Source organism: Copadichromis virginalis, linkage group LG7 (assembly GCF_057382275.1).
Source record: "Copadichromis virginalis isolate Kocher_CV1m ecotype Utaka linkage group LG7, C_Virginalis_male_GT1.1, whole genome shotgun sequence".
NCBI lineage: Eukaryota > Metazoa > Chordata > Actinopteri > Cichliformes > Cichlidae > Copadichromis > Copadichromis virginalis.
In genome coordinates this window covers 26482586-26497824 of record NC_140624.1, presented here as the reverse complement: position 1 = coordinate 26497824, position 15239 = coordinate 26482586, and the positions used below count along the sequence as shown (strand labels likewise).

General features: G+C 39.1%; 1 protein-coding gene across 1 annotated transcript in view; it reads left to right on the top strand.

Annotated features, from left to right (window-relative positions):
• agbl1 (AGBL carboxypeptidase 1) overlaps nucleotides 1-15239 on the top strand; it is a 104454-nt gene that overhangs the window by 31919 nt on the left and 57296 nt on the right. The window contains exons 5-7 of the mRNA XM_085462731.1: nucleotides 779-910; nucleotides 1214-1307; nucleotides 4234-4271. Of these exons, the coding sequence (XP_085318857.1) occupies nucleotides 779-910; nucleotides 1214-1307; nucleotides 4234-4271 (264 nt within the window). The remainder of the gene's footprint in view (nucleotides 1-778; nucleotides 911-1213; nucleotides 1308-4233; nucleotides 4272-15239) is intronic.

The following is a 15239-nucleotide window of genomic DNA, read 5'->3' as shown; positions in this document are numbered from 1 at the left end:
TGACCAACAATTTAAATCATACTGAGGGTCATTGTATGTTACAATGTACATGGTATGAAGGCATATTCATAACATACCTTCATACCGTGTACATTGTAATATACCCATAATAGACCCATTTTTGTACCTTCATACCTATAACAGACCCATTTCTGTAATATATCTATATACCTATATTATTGCTAATATGTATTTTGTAATATATTTATATCATGGCTAAAGCACTTCCGGATGGATGCAAACTGCATTTCGTTGCCTTGTACTGTGACATGTGCAATGACAATAAAGTTTAATTCTATTCTAGTCTAATTCTATGTTGCAATATTAAAAAAAAAGCAAAAGGTCTATAATGGAAATACAAAGCAAACTGCTAATACATTTAGGTAGCACTTAGTTATTATTAGCAAGTGCTTAATTCATCATTTACATGTCATTACGAGTCCTTAATATGTCATTTAGAAATGCAGATATGTTTCGCCATCTGCTAATGTTACACCATGTCAAGCGATCACTGCTTGGTGTAACTATGTAGAGCTATTAATGCTACTACATCACTGCTAGTAATAATCACAATTACACTCATGGTAATTTTCCAAAGATGGAAAAAAATCATATAACTTTAATATTTGAATGCTACTATTTTAAGTACTTTTTCATTGGGGTTGCTGTTATTTTTGGATGTTTTTGGATTCTTGCATTCTTAAAATTTTCATCACTTACTTTCACAATACTTACTGTCACCATGCGTATTCATTGCAATGTATATATATATATGTAGACCGTCGTATTGGTATGAAAGCAGAAGAGGCAGGTGCAGTGCTGCTGACTCTGAATCTGCTGAAACACAATGGCCAGCATGCCAGGAGAACTGCTGCCTGCCTCTGGGTGATCCAAGTCTTCTGTTCATCAGGTAAACAATATAGTTGTTTTTGTCACCAGCTTGGAGTTAAATTCATATCCTGGAGGCTTACCCTAAAAATAATCATAGCTGCTATTTCTCTAAATTCTAATCCAAACTTTACCCTTATCCTAAACCCTACCTTATACATTGTCATCCAGAGTACTTTATTATTGAATTCTTCATTAACAAGTAAAGCCTCCACCTTAATTTTTAAGGGGAGAGTATTTCAGAAGCTTTACCTATTGCTGTGTTTAAACTTATATGTTGATAATCTTAGTAACAGAGTTAAAGTCAGTTGTGTTGTCTTGACAGTTTCTACAGCAAACCTCATAGGAGAAAACCATGGACTGGATGTCATCTACCGCCTCATTCCTCAATACACAACCAAGCATCTGCATGCTATTAAGTAAGTATCCTAAGGGCTTTCTGCATTTTCCACTGATCAGTTTTACCATATAGATACAGTCAGGGCCATAGGCTTTTGAACAATTTTTCATCCAGAATCCAATAATGTTTTTGACACAATTTTTTTGTAATTTTGCTTTCTGCAGTACCGCAGTGGACTCTAAATTAAACAATCAAGGTGTGATTTAAGTGCAGACTTTCAGCATTAATTCAAGTGGTTTATAGAAATAGTTGATGAATTATAGCTAGCTGTTTATAATACCAGTTTTGGAAGCTAGGGATCGGAGTGCCAGGACCTCTCGATCCACTAACACTGAAGCCCTATGTCGACTCCTGCGGGTGGTGGGCCCACAGGCGGACGGACCCATGTTGCTTTTCTGGCCCGGCCACCAGATGCTCACCAGACATTCACTCGAGACACTACCCTGGGCCTGGTGCGCTGGACCCTTGAATTGTTCTGGATGAACATTTTTGCAGCACATGATTGGCTGAAGTTCAGAATTCATGGACTCCCTTGGGACGCTCAGCTAGACTTTAACTGTAGATGCTTTCAGTTGCAGCTTGTTTGGGGATCTCTCTGACTACAGTACTGTCTTCAATACTGAAAAGCATGACTGAGATGAGGTTGCTGACATGGAAGAATATCCTATTTTTTTGCCTTGAGAAACCTTTGGGTGAGAACTGCGATAATAAATAAAGCCAATGACAACTATGATAGGCTATATTTGGATAAATAGTTCAAGTAATGGTTTTATTAAATCCTTCGAATTAAAGTCTGAACTTCAATACAATGTGACGGCATCAAGAACCAAACTTATAAAATTGTGTCACTGTCTACTGACCACTCATAGTTCTTTAAACTACAAGCCACATTTAACCATATATGAGAATATTTAACTGCCCCCCATTGATCCATCCATTTTCTTAATCGCCTGTCCAGTTAAGGGTTGCAGTGGGACCAGTAGCCTGTCCCAGCTCTCACTGGGTGACAGGCAGGGTGGTGGTCACCCATACGGAAAAGAAATAGTAAAAACTTATATGTGATTACTCATGAAAGTGGCCACTTTCGCATTACTTTCATACATTGTTTTAGTAAGTATCCAAAACATACACGTTTCATTATATAATTTTTCAAGGGATCTTATATCTGTTTTCACACTTATATGCTTTTCATACAAGTTTCACACAAGACAGATACAAACTTTATAAGATTTATATATATCTTTTCCATATGGGCAGAGAAACTGAGATTTTGTTATAGTCCAGGTATAGTACACTGTCACGGAGAAGTGTAGGCTTTAAAGATATTATCTCCCCCCTGCTTGTAATGCAACATCTGCATGCAGTAATACAACTTCTGCATGTGTGTCTATTTCCAGTTTTAAAGCAGCAAAGCATGAAATGGACATGGTGGACCGGCCTGTCTATTACATGTTTTCCTGTTTCCTGTAATACTGGGTTGGAGATTCCTGCTGGACCCACGTACTCGGTTTAAAAATTCATGGGGATATGACTTTTTGGGCAAGGTTGTGGATTTTTCTTCCACTGCCTTTACTCTGTAAACTCCACTGATTCATTTAAAAAACAGCTGAAGGCATACTGACAACCTTTAGGTAAATTGTTGTTTTATGTTTGTTTTTTTTGTTCATTCTTATGATATATTTTATTTCTGGTTTTATTGTAAAGTATATTGTGATTTTTACCTGTAAAAAGTGTTTATAAATGCATTTTACTTACTTACTTGACCTCAGTGTAGCATTTGACACCACAGACCACAAATTGTTAACACAGTGATTACAAAATGTGTTAGCCATTAAAGTTACTGCCCTGCAGTGGTTTGAATCATAGCTCGCTAATATCATTAACTCTAATTTGTTCATGTAAATGGAGAGTCAAACACTAAGCACTGTTATAGAGTACCACAGGGTTCTGTTTTTGGACCAATTCTGTTTAAATTATACAGGCATAATACATTAGGCAGTATTGGTAGAAGCCATAACATACAGTGCATTCTCATTGCTATGCAGATGATACCTAGCTTTATCGATCCATGAAGCCAGATGACATACACCGATTAGTTAAACTGCATGAATGTCTTAAAGACATACAGACCTGGATGAACTCTAATGCCTTGTTTCTAAATTCAGATTAAATTGACTTTCTTGTACCATTTTACAAACACGATTCTTACTCTAGATGGCATTACCTTGACCTCCAGTAACACTTGGAGCCATTTTTGACTAAATGTCCTTCAATGCGTATATTAAAACAACCACATCTGTGTTATTAGCACAGTTATATTTAATATCTTAGTTACCGGTATATCTAAGGCAGTATTCAGGGTCAACTAATCCAGCCCTAACTATATGCTTTATCAAAAAGAAAAGTTTTTGGGTTAATCTTAAAGAATAGAAAGTGTCTTTTTCCCAGATCCAAACTCTACTTGGTTCCACAGGCTCAGTAAGCCAGCAGTTTGAGAGCAAAGTGCTCAATTGGGACAATATGGTACTCTGAAGCCTTTAAGAAAAGACAATTCAAGACCTTGTATGTAAGAAGAAAGATATTAAATTCAGTTCTGGAATTAACAGGTAGCTAAGACAAGGCAATACAGGAGAAAAATACTCACTTTCCAGTCCTTGTCAGTACTCTCACTGCAGCATTTTCGATCAACTGAAAGCTTTTCAGGGAGCTTTAGGACATCCTGACAAAAATGAACTACAGTAGTCCAGACTGGAAGTAATAATGAAGATGAATCAATTTTTCAGCGTCACCCTGAGTCAAGATGTTTCTAATTTTAGAAGTCAAATAATTTCATGTTCACTCATACATAAAGATTTACTTTGACAATTACAAATGCAATTCGTTTTTTATTTTAATTTGGTGTTGATTCAAATGAGTCAGACGTCACTTTTCTGTTTTTTTCCTAGGGCAGCCATTAATGCCTTTTCTGCTCTGCTGTGCACAAGTAAGTTTTTTTATTACCTTGAGCATTCCTCAGCTGATGTTTCCATTTTCATCATCACCATCTTCATTACCATCATGTCACAACTGTTTCTCCGGGGACACATTGGCAATGCTTGATTTGTGAGGTCATTTTGTTTTCTTATGATTTTTGTGTCTAATTTCAAGGACCATAAAGATACCTTACACGGCATTTAGTGCAATGAAAATAGATTTAAATAGATATTGCATTTTTTTATGTACTATAGAACTTAACAGGTGGGGATCAGGCTAATATAAACTACTGCTTTCACAAAATAAAAAATAGGGCACTAACAAGAGCTGCATGCTTACTTGAGTTTAAGCTGGTTGACAAAAATGTAAGGCTTATACATTGGGGCAGTTTAGAACACAGCTCTCATATCTGTGGCTTCAAGGTGGAAGAGCCTAAGAGGAAGAGCTTTCCACATGATTCCAAGATAGTGTTTAAGTTATAACTACAGAAGGAATAAGCTAATGCATGATACTGTGCACAAGAACAGAGTCTGCAGAGAGGGATCAAGACAGGCCCATGAATGAGGGTTTAAAATGTTTGGTTAATTGTCACAAATTGACAGAACTTCCAGGAACCATTAAGCAGTTCATTTAAATGCATAAATACAGATGAACAGAACTGCAATTCAACGTTATTACATTTCAGAAGTTATTGTCATTAAAATCTTCTAATCGACAGTTTTGACATATGATCTGTTACTGACATGATCTGAATTTGTTGTTGTTGGCTTTTGGAGGTGTAATAAAAGTATATGTGCATTGCGCAGTGTCATTTTAAAAACTGGAGGTGAAGACTGAATTTACTCTCTCAGCTGTCAAGCTTTTGCTACTATAGTCAAAATTACATTACAAAAAACATTGGAAGTGCAGCTTAAAATTGAAGAAACAGTTTAATGTTTTATTTAAATTGTTTTCAATAAAATGTAGACAAAATAGATTAAAATTTGACAAGGGGTGGACCTCATCGACCCCTTTCATAAAGATGGGAACCACCACCCTGGTCGGCCAATCCAGGGGTACTGCCCCTGATCTCTATGCAACATTGTAGAAGCGTGTCAACCAAGACAGCCCTACTAGGACTCCTTCTTCAGTTTGGTGGCTCCCCTCACCTCTCCAAACATTTTTTTTACAAATAAATAACTGAAAAGTGGGGTGTGCGTAATTATTCAGCCCCCTGAGTCAATACTTTGTAGAACCACCTTTTGCTGCAATTACAGCTGCCAGTCTTTTAGGGTATGTCTCTACCTTTCCATTGTTGCCCTGGCTTTATGTTTAGGGTCGTTGTCCTGCTGGAAGGTGAACCTCCGCCCCAGTCTCAAGTCTTTTGCAGACTCCAAGAGGTTTTCTTCCAAGATTGCCCTGTATTTGGTTCCATCCATCCGTTTGCTGTGTCCCCCACATGGCTTGTGGCAAACTGCAAATGGGACTTCTTATGGTTTTCTGTTAACAATGGCTTTCTTCTTGCCACTCTTCCATAAAGGCCAACTTTGTGCCGTACACGACTAGTAGTTGTCCTATGGACAGATTCCCCCACCTGAGCTGTAGATCTCTGCAGCTCGTTCAGAGTCACCATGGGCCTCTTGGCTGCATTTCTGATCAGCGCTCTCCTTGTTCGGCATGTGAGTTTAGGTGGACGGCCTTGTCTTGGTAGGTTTACAGTTGTGCCATACTCCTTCCATTTCTGAATGATCGCTTGAACAGTGCTCCGTGGGATGTTCAAGGCTTGGGAAATCTTTTTGTAGCCTAAACCTGCTTTAAATTTCTCAATAACTTTATCCCTGACCTGTCTGGTGTGTTCTTTGGACTTCATGGTGTTGTTGCTCCCAATATTCTCTTAGACAACGGTCGTGTCCAAATTCATGGGCTGCATCCTCCTGAGGACCCAGCCTTCGCGGTCTACGTGGGCCGGGTCCTCAGAAGGTCGGGTAGGCCGGAAGTAAACGGCTGTGGAATTGGACGGTCTAGCCTTCTGATTAGCGTCACCGCTATCTCGGTGGAGTTTAATAAACTCAGCCGTCTGCTCCTTTCTATCTAAAATATAACAGGACACTGGAGTAAATTCTCGACCATCTCACACTTCTGTTTAATCAGTTTTCTGTTTGACGTTTATTCAGCTGTGTGAAAACCAAGGAGGAGGGGGATTAATAAAGTTTTATTTTATCTAATCTAATCTAATAACTTTAATCTCAGCCAAACCGATTTACTCACAAAAACAAAAAAACAAAAACAAAAAAACACTGAAAAAAGCCCAACAATAACATTTTTAGGTTGTCTAAGTGAATTATATATCACGTTTAACCTGAGTAGCGAAAGTCTGCGGTGATCTGAAAATGATGTGCTGGGAGTTGTGCCGTTCTCAGCGGCTTCAGTAACCCTCGAGCTCTCGGCTAGCTATCGAGCTGGTGGGTAACAGACGTCTCCGAAAACGTCGACCCACTTTTGCAAATATGCAATGTCTTGATAAACCGAGCAGATATTTGAAGTTTACATACCCACATTCTCGCCTGAAAATATGTTAAAAGTTTATTTTGTGACCCAGAACGATTAATAAGAGTAATTTTAAAACTTAGTAGCGGCCGCCATTGCTGGAAACTGGAATTTGGCTGGGCCGCGCTACGAATTCTGGGATATGATAGGCCACGAAGGACACACCCGACCCATCCTTCAAATTCGGAGAAAAGGAGGACCCATTTGTCGGCTGCATTCGGAGGAGTCTACGAATTTGGACAGCCTTCGGTGCGTCGCTGTGACGTAATCGGTCTACAAATCCGTCCTCAGGAGGATGCAGCCCATGAATTTGGACACGACCAACCTCTGAGGCCATCACAGAGCAGCTGTATTTGTACTGACATTAGATTACACACAGGTGCACTCTATTTAGTCATTAGCACTCATCAGGCAATGTCTATGGGCAACTGACTGCACTCAGACCAAAGGGAGCTGAATAATTACGCACACCCCACTTTTCAGTTATTTATATGTGAAACATGTTTGGAATCATGTATGATTTTCGTTCCACTTCTCACGTGTGCACCACTTTGTGTTGGTCTTTCACGTGGAATTCCAATAAAATTGATTCATGTTTCATTCATTAATGTTTCTTTTGGCTGCGTTTCAACTAGCCCCAGATTTATTAATAATATTTATGTGACAATGCAGTTCAAACTATACTACGGAATGACATGAAAGTAATGTGACAAGTAGTTACTTTCTCCAATGAGTAATTAAGTACTCTTTTTAAGTAATGCATTGCAAAATGTAATGCATGTTCTTCAGCAAATGAAAAACCAGACAAAAATATTCAAAATAATCAGCTCAGAATTCATCACTAATTTCCTTGCACAAAAAGGAGGTTTCATGGAAATTTTTGAAGCCTGTACAACCAGCTCCAATGGACCATCACCCATGAAACTCTAATTATGAAAGCCTTTTTAAAGCCTTGGAAAAAGAGAGCAGCAGACATATAGACACATTTTATGCTTGAGCTCAAAGAATACAAGATGCCCTACCATGTGTCGCAGGGGTGACATTTGCAGACAATTCACCTTAAAAGGTAAGTGTGTTGAAGCTAACATAATGTTATGAGCTACTGATGCACTTTTGCCAAGCTATGAAGGAAAAAGCGCTAGTGGTCATCTAAAGTAAACATAACCGATCTGAGAAGTAGCATTAACTTTACATGAGATATGAAAAACTGTAACGCAGTTTTTACAAAAAAAAAACAGAACTTTATTTTTATATCTCTTATTCACGTCACAGTTAAGAAAACCTCAAATGACAGCAGCTCTTCTAAGTGATTCTAAGTAGTAACAGGAAAAAGAGGAAGCTACTGTAAAAATTGATAGGATTATGCACAGGATTATCAGTCTGTACTATTAAAGACCAGGATCATGTTCATATGATGGAAACAGAAGTTAGTAAGATGACTGTTCCATAGAAAAGCAAAGAAACCTGATAGAGAAACATTATGAAGATGAAATACAAAACTTCAGAAAGAAATAACAAAAAGGTATACAAGTATGTAAACAAGAGAATATACACATGAAGACAAAATAATCCCCAAATGGAATTGACAGATTTTGACAAAATTTTCCAAAATTGTGTCAAAAACAAAATAAATCAATTTAGATTAGGGAAAAGGACAAGTATGTATGTGCTTCACTAACTGCACATTTTGTCATATTACAGTCCTATTCCAAAATGGATTAAATTCCTTTTTCACCTCAAAATTCTACACACAATACCCCTAAATTGGAAAGAGAAAAATGTTTGCTTGACATTTCTGCACACACACACACAAACACACACACACACACACACACACACACACACACACACACACACACACACACACACACACACACACACACACATATATATGTGTGTGGTTTGTGTTTGTGTTTTGTAAAACCTCTCCTCCTCCATCAGGTTGGAAGGGAAACACTAGTGCACAGCCATTTTCAGATCTCTCCAGAGATTTTCAATTGGGCTCAAGTCTGGGATCTGGCTGGGTCACTCAAAGACATTCACAGAATGGTCCCAAAGCCACTCCTTTGTTACGGTTGTGTGTTTAGGGTCATTTTCCTGTTGGAAGATGAACCTATGCCCCAGTCCGAGCTCTCAGGAGCAGGTTATCATCAAGGATGTCTCTGTACATTCCTGCATAAATTTCCCTTGACCCTGACAAGTCTCCCAGTTCTGGTTGGTGAAAAAAGACATACGCACAGCATGATGCTTCACTGTAGGGATGGTATTGGCCAGGTGACAATTGATGTCTGGTGCAGACACAATGCATGCCATTCAGGCCAAAGATTTCAATTCTTGTTTCATCAGACCAGATAATTTTGTTTCTCATGAACTGAGAACCCTTCAGCTGCCTTTTGGCTAGGCTGTTATGTGTCTTATGGCTTCTGTCTGGCCACACCATCATGGCCTGATTGGCAGAGTGCTGCAGGACAACCATTTTTATAGAGCAATGCTGGATCACTGTCAAAGTGACGATTCGGTTTTTGGTCACCTCCCTGACTAAGGCTCTTCTACTCTGATGGCTCAGATTGTTTGGATAGCCAGATCTAGGAAAAATCCTAGTGGCTCCCAACTTCTTGCATTTATGGTTGATGGAGGCCACTGGGCTCATGGAACTGTCAAAGCTGCAGACATTTTTCTGCATCCTTCCCCAGATCTGTGCTTTGCTAAAATTATTTTTAGAGCTCTACAGACATTTCCTTAAAAGTTATGGCTTACTTTGCTGTAGCTTCAGTACCTGAACAGCGATATATGCAATTTTCTCTGTAAGTGCAGCTGCCAATCAAAAATGATGTTGCGCATCAATTTAACAAATTAAAATCAAACTTATGATAAAGGAGACCCCTCAACATGATGAGAACAACTAATAATAATTGCTGAAACCATCTTTTGGAAAAATTTATCTCAGGAGAACTTTTACTTTGTCCCCGTTCCATCTTCTAATGTCGAGGGTGTGGGGTTTTTGAACAATACTGCAGCCAGACACCAGGGGGCGATAGAGACACTTTTGTGGAGTTGTTGGGTTTTCCATATTTTCTACACCAGTGGTTCTCAAACTAATGATGTGCGATACCACTGATTTCTTTTCCAATCCGATACCAAGTAAAATTCATGGTGGTATCGACAATACTGATCCGATACCGATACTTTGGAGTCACACAAACCACCTGCAACTCAACACCTCAAAGACTAAGGAACTGGTTGTGGACTTCGGGAGGTCTAGAGCAGGTCCACTGCCGGTTCAGATAGAGGGGGAGGAGGTGGAGGTGGTCAACAAGTACAAGTACCTCGGGCTGTGGGTGGACAATAAACTGGACTGGTCATGCAACACAGAGCACCTGTATAAAAAAGCCCAAAGCCGACTGTACTTCCTCAGGAGGCTGAGGTCTTTTAACATCTGCAGGAAGCTCCTGAGGATGTTTTACCAGTCGGTGGTTGCTGGAGTACTTTTCTATGCTGTGGTGTGCTGGGGGAGCAGCACAGCAAAGAAGGACTCATCCAGGCTGGAGAAACTGATCAGGAAGGCTAGCTCTGTGGTCGGCATGAAGCTGGACACTCTGGTGACAGTGGCAGAGAAAAGGACATTAAAGAAACTGCTGGACATTGTGAACAATGCTGGGCATCCTCTGCACACGGCCATAAACAATCAGAAGAGTCTGTTCAGTGACAGGTTGCTTCTCTCAAAGACAAGAACTAACAGACTTAAAAACTCCTTTGTCCCACACGCCATCAGACTGTTTAACTCCTCTTTGGAGGGGAGAGGGAGGGGAAACAGGAGGACAAAGGAGGGGGGAACAACTAAGCTGTAGTGCCTCTTCACCTCACTGTACAATACCTTGTGCAATACTTTTTGTAAATAGTCAACAGTGCAATAGACTCAATACTTGAAATGTGCAATTCACTTGTATTTTTATTTTTTATTCCTATTTATTCTATTTATCCCCTTTGTATATTTTATTTATATTTGTCTCTGTATTTATATATGTGTGTGTGTGTGTGTGTGTGTGTGTGTGTGTGTATATATATATATATATATATATATATATATATAACAATTCTGTAACTGTAACTTCGGTCGTTGCTGTGCTTTTTTTTGGAAGTCGAATTTCCCAGAGGAACCCACCCGAGGGATTAATAAAGTTCTATCTTATCTTATCTTATCTTATCTTATCTTATCTTATCTTTGTACAAAAATGTATTTTATTTATTGTATCTTTTATTGTATCTCAAATGATAGCGTCATCATGATTACAGGACATCAGATTACTTATTCTTATCACTTAATAATGCAGAATTCATCATATAGAAATAAAAAAAACTGAAGTCGTGCGCTATTTGGACTCCGCGAGAGATGTCTGTCTCCCCCTAGCAGCACCTGTCCCTGTCCACTCCTCCTCTTCAGTTCGCCTCAACATACGCTCGTCATAATCTGTGATATGATTTACTCTGAGGTGTTTGAGAAGGTTAGTGGTGTTGCCACAACACCTCACTGTCTTGCCACATGTATCGCAAACTACGTCTCAGCTGTTTGTGGAGGTAAAACACGTCCACACATGACTCCATTTACGCTCAGCCATTGTTGTGAATGCGCACGCCAAGGGGCTGCGACACATTTATACAGCCGTATTTTGCACATGACTATGGAAGGCAGAAGAGAAAGTAGTTCCTTCCAACGTAGACAATCCGAATGATATAGTTTCTTTCCACTCTGTTCCTGTTAATGATAAACTACAAATTTACCCTAAATTACTAAAATATCGATATTTTAATGTGAGAATCAATTCTAGAACATAAATGACTGGTATCGAAGGAATCGATATTTCAGTATTGATCCGCACATCACTATCTCAAACCTTTCACAATGAGTACCACCTCATAAAATATGTGGATCTTGAAGTACCACCCTTATGACCAACATTAAAGTACAGTAGTAGAGGCCTATTTAACACCACATACAGTTTACATGTGGTGTCACTTATATGAATGTTATTTATTTTAACTGTCATAAACAGGATGTGACAAGTGATAATAATAACAGCTGTACTGCATTAAAACATTCACAGCAGGTAGATTATCCAGTCTCCAAGTGATGATGTATGAATCCTGCTTCCGGGTCCAAACTACTCTGCATTTATCAAGGCTGTTGTGTTTTTAACATGTTTTAATGCTTTATATTTTGTTCTATTTAATCTGAACAAGACCCTAAAAAAGGCAGTGATTAGATTAGATTAGATTAGATAGAACTTTATTAATCCCTCGGGTGGGTTCCTCTGGGAAATTCGATTTCCAAAAAAGCACAGCACCGACAGAAGTTACAGAGTTAAAGAATATTATATATATATATTGTTAAGGTTCAAAATTGAGGAGGGAGAGTACAAACCAGCCTTGGTCCAGAAGCTCTTTGGTCAAACAATGATTTTAATGAACACATGTGTGGGAAGACACTCTGTACGCAGACAGCCAGTAGTCCTCGACTTAATCAAAGCATGAACAGATATTTTATAGCATCAGGGTTTGTTTACTGACGCCCCTTCATGCGTCACCGGTACATTTTATACATAGATCAGATCAACATCATCATGACTTTTCACCCAGAAAATCATCTTCTATTTTCATGGCTTGGTACTTTCCGTTCTTGTCTCAAAGTGAATTGTTCCTCTTTCTTGTCGAGACATAACTGATCTCTCCTCTAAGAATCTAACTAATGTGTGTGTATGTGTTGACCTCACATGCTCTTTGTGTCACCTCTTAACTGTCTGTGTCTCGTCCTCAAATGCTCCTCAAAATAACCTGCACTTAGACTCTGCTTTCGGTTTCAGTTCTGCAAAAGGCACACTCTGCAAACCTGCAACTTCCTGTCAGCCTGCAACTTAGTCTTTCTGAGAGACACACTGTTTAACCCCTGAATGCAATATAAACTCCAGATTATATTCTTAATGCAATGGTACTGATGACAATTATTTAACAATAGCAGTAAAATAATTTCCCTTCTCCACACTCCCTCTCTCGACCTCTGGAACACCAGAGGTCGCAATACATTGTGTCCTCGCTCAGACCCTCTCTGGTGGTCTCGGACCTCGAGATCTCCAGGATCCTCGTCCCTCCTGTGGTCGCCGAGATCTTCTGCAAAGGAAACAAAACACCTTTTCCTGCACCTCCCTAACCTATCCTATCTGGGACTCTTTAATCAAAAGCCTGATCCTAATTATCTTCTTAACTTATTGACTTATATGTATATATATTCTTCAACGTTACTCATCCCTTTAAAACTCTTTAAGCCCTGCTTTCACGTCCGGTTGCTCGCTCTATTTTCCCTTATCTGATCATCATCATCCTGTGCACAAATTGTCGCTGCTGCAAGTTCCTCTACTCCAAAAGAAAACAACCACTTTAATCAATTAAGTTTAAGCATATAAGCAATTACTCCTGTATACATTTCATCATAGCTAAATGCTGCCTTGAAACAATTCCTATGTGTTAACTTCATTTTAACCTCACATTTCCTATGTTATCACCTGTTTTTTGGTATAGCCTTTTTATTTCATTTTGCTCCTTTAATGTAACAATACCTTCTAATTCTAGTTTATCAGACTTAACCAAAATATATGCTTTCCTTCCTCTTTGGTCCTTCTTTAAGTTCAGTTAAAAGCTAAATGAATTTGAGGCCTTTTACCTGGAATCAATACTGTCATGTGTGTTTCTTAACTCTGTGTCTGTAAGCGTGTGCAATCCTTCATGAACTCATATTATCCTCACAGTAGATTGGCTAATCATAGCGCTAGCCAAAGGCTCATGACCCTCCAGAGACAAATTTGAGCCACAACTCCTTTAAAAGCACAAAATGCAATATGTATAAAAATCATTTCTACGTAGAAGCTCCCCCTTTATCCTAAAGATAAACCTATGTAATATCTGTATGTGTACGCCTACATTATAACCACTTCTTCTAAAAATCAAAAAAGAAATCAAAGCTGTTCTACCCCTTCAACCCTCACTAATTTTCCCTCTAAGAATTATTCACAGCTTTGAAAAACCGGCATTGTATCTTCTAAACAGGATTCAGTTCTGTCATGGTCCTGGGCCATGTTGGCCCAGTATTCTTGGTTCCTTGTATTTTCGCTCCTTATTTAGGCCAGGTTTTCTGAGGTGTCCTGTTGTGGTGTTCCCTAAGTGTTTTTTCCCTTTGTGACTCTTACCCCCTTGTGCCCCTCTGTCTATTTATGAGCTCTCGTCTCTCTTTGTGTTTATTCCATGTTTCCCCCAGCCTGTTATGTCTGTGTTCTCCCCGTGCTCTCTCTCCTCCTGTCTGAACCTCTGTGTACTTCCTGTTTTACTTTGACAGTCTCTCGTCAGTATGCGTAATGTTGTGTTCACTCCTGCCCTGTCTCGTTATGTTTATCAGTGTCACCTGTGTTCCCCACCTGTGTGTAATCTCCCTGTGTTCTCTGGGTGTATTTAAGTTGTGTCTTCTGTTATGGTAGTTGCTGGTTCGTCTGTGTTGTTTCCCCTCGGTCTCCCTGCGTCTCTTGTGTATTTCCCCGGACCTCCCTGCATCCTCGTTTCTGGTTTGTGTTATTAGCTTACCCAGTTTAGGTTTCCGGTTTCTTGTTTTTCCACCAGTGCTGTTTTGTGCCCACCGTTGTAAATAAATATTCACCTGCACCAGAGCTGCCGCCTTTTGGGTCCTTTTCTACAACTCCACACGGCTTGCCTCGCAAACCGTGACAAGTTCACTTTTAATCCTTTAACCTTAACTTAAAAATAACAGTTTCAGTTTTACCATATCCAAATGATCAAAAACCCAAAAGGTCCTAAAATGATCCTAAATTATTAAACAATTAAATTATTAAACCCTAAACCCCCCTTTATCTTGATACATTTCATGTGTCAAGATACTATACAAAACTTAAAAATGCTCAGTTTTCCCCCCTCATGATCCAATCTATGTCATAAAAATAAACTTAAAACAGAACAGTTATCAGTCATGTGTTACTTCAATTAATGATAACTGAGTTACATCAAAATGTTTCCCCTTTAGCATTTGGCATTCTCCCAACAATATACTATAATCCCATAATCTAACCCCAGTCAACAAAACAAAACAGAAATTTTCTCTGGTAAAAGCAAATTGTTTGTCCACATTTATTCATCCTCACATTCACTCACACATTCACTCCATATTTTTGCTAATAGTGGAGCTTCTCGCGTCAGATTCTCCACCCTCAGCAAAATGAGCTCAGTCATTTTATATTTTCCATAGGAAAATATTTCTTTATGCTTTTGGACTGGATTGACTCGCATAAAATCCTTTTTACAGGGACTTACGACCTGAATAGTCCCCAGGTAGCTTTCTCCTCAGCCAATAGAAATCTGGAAAGCCCCCTTATATTTGCTCTTCCCGAGAATTTTCAGC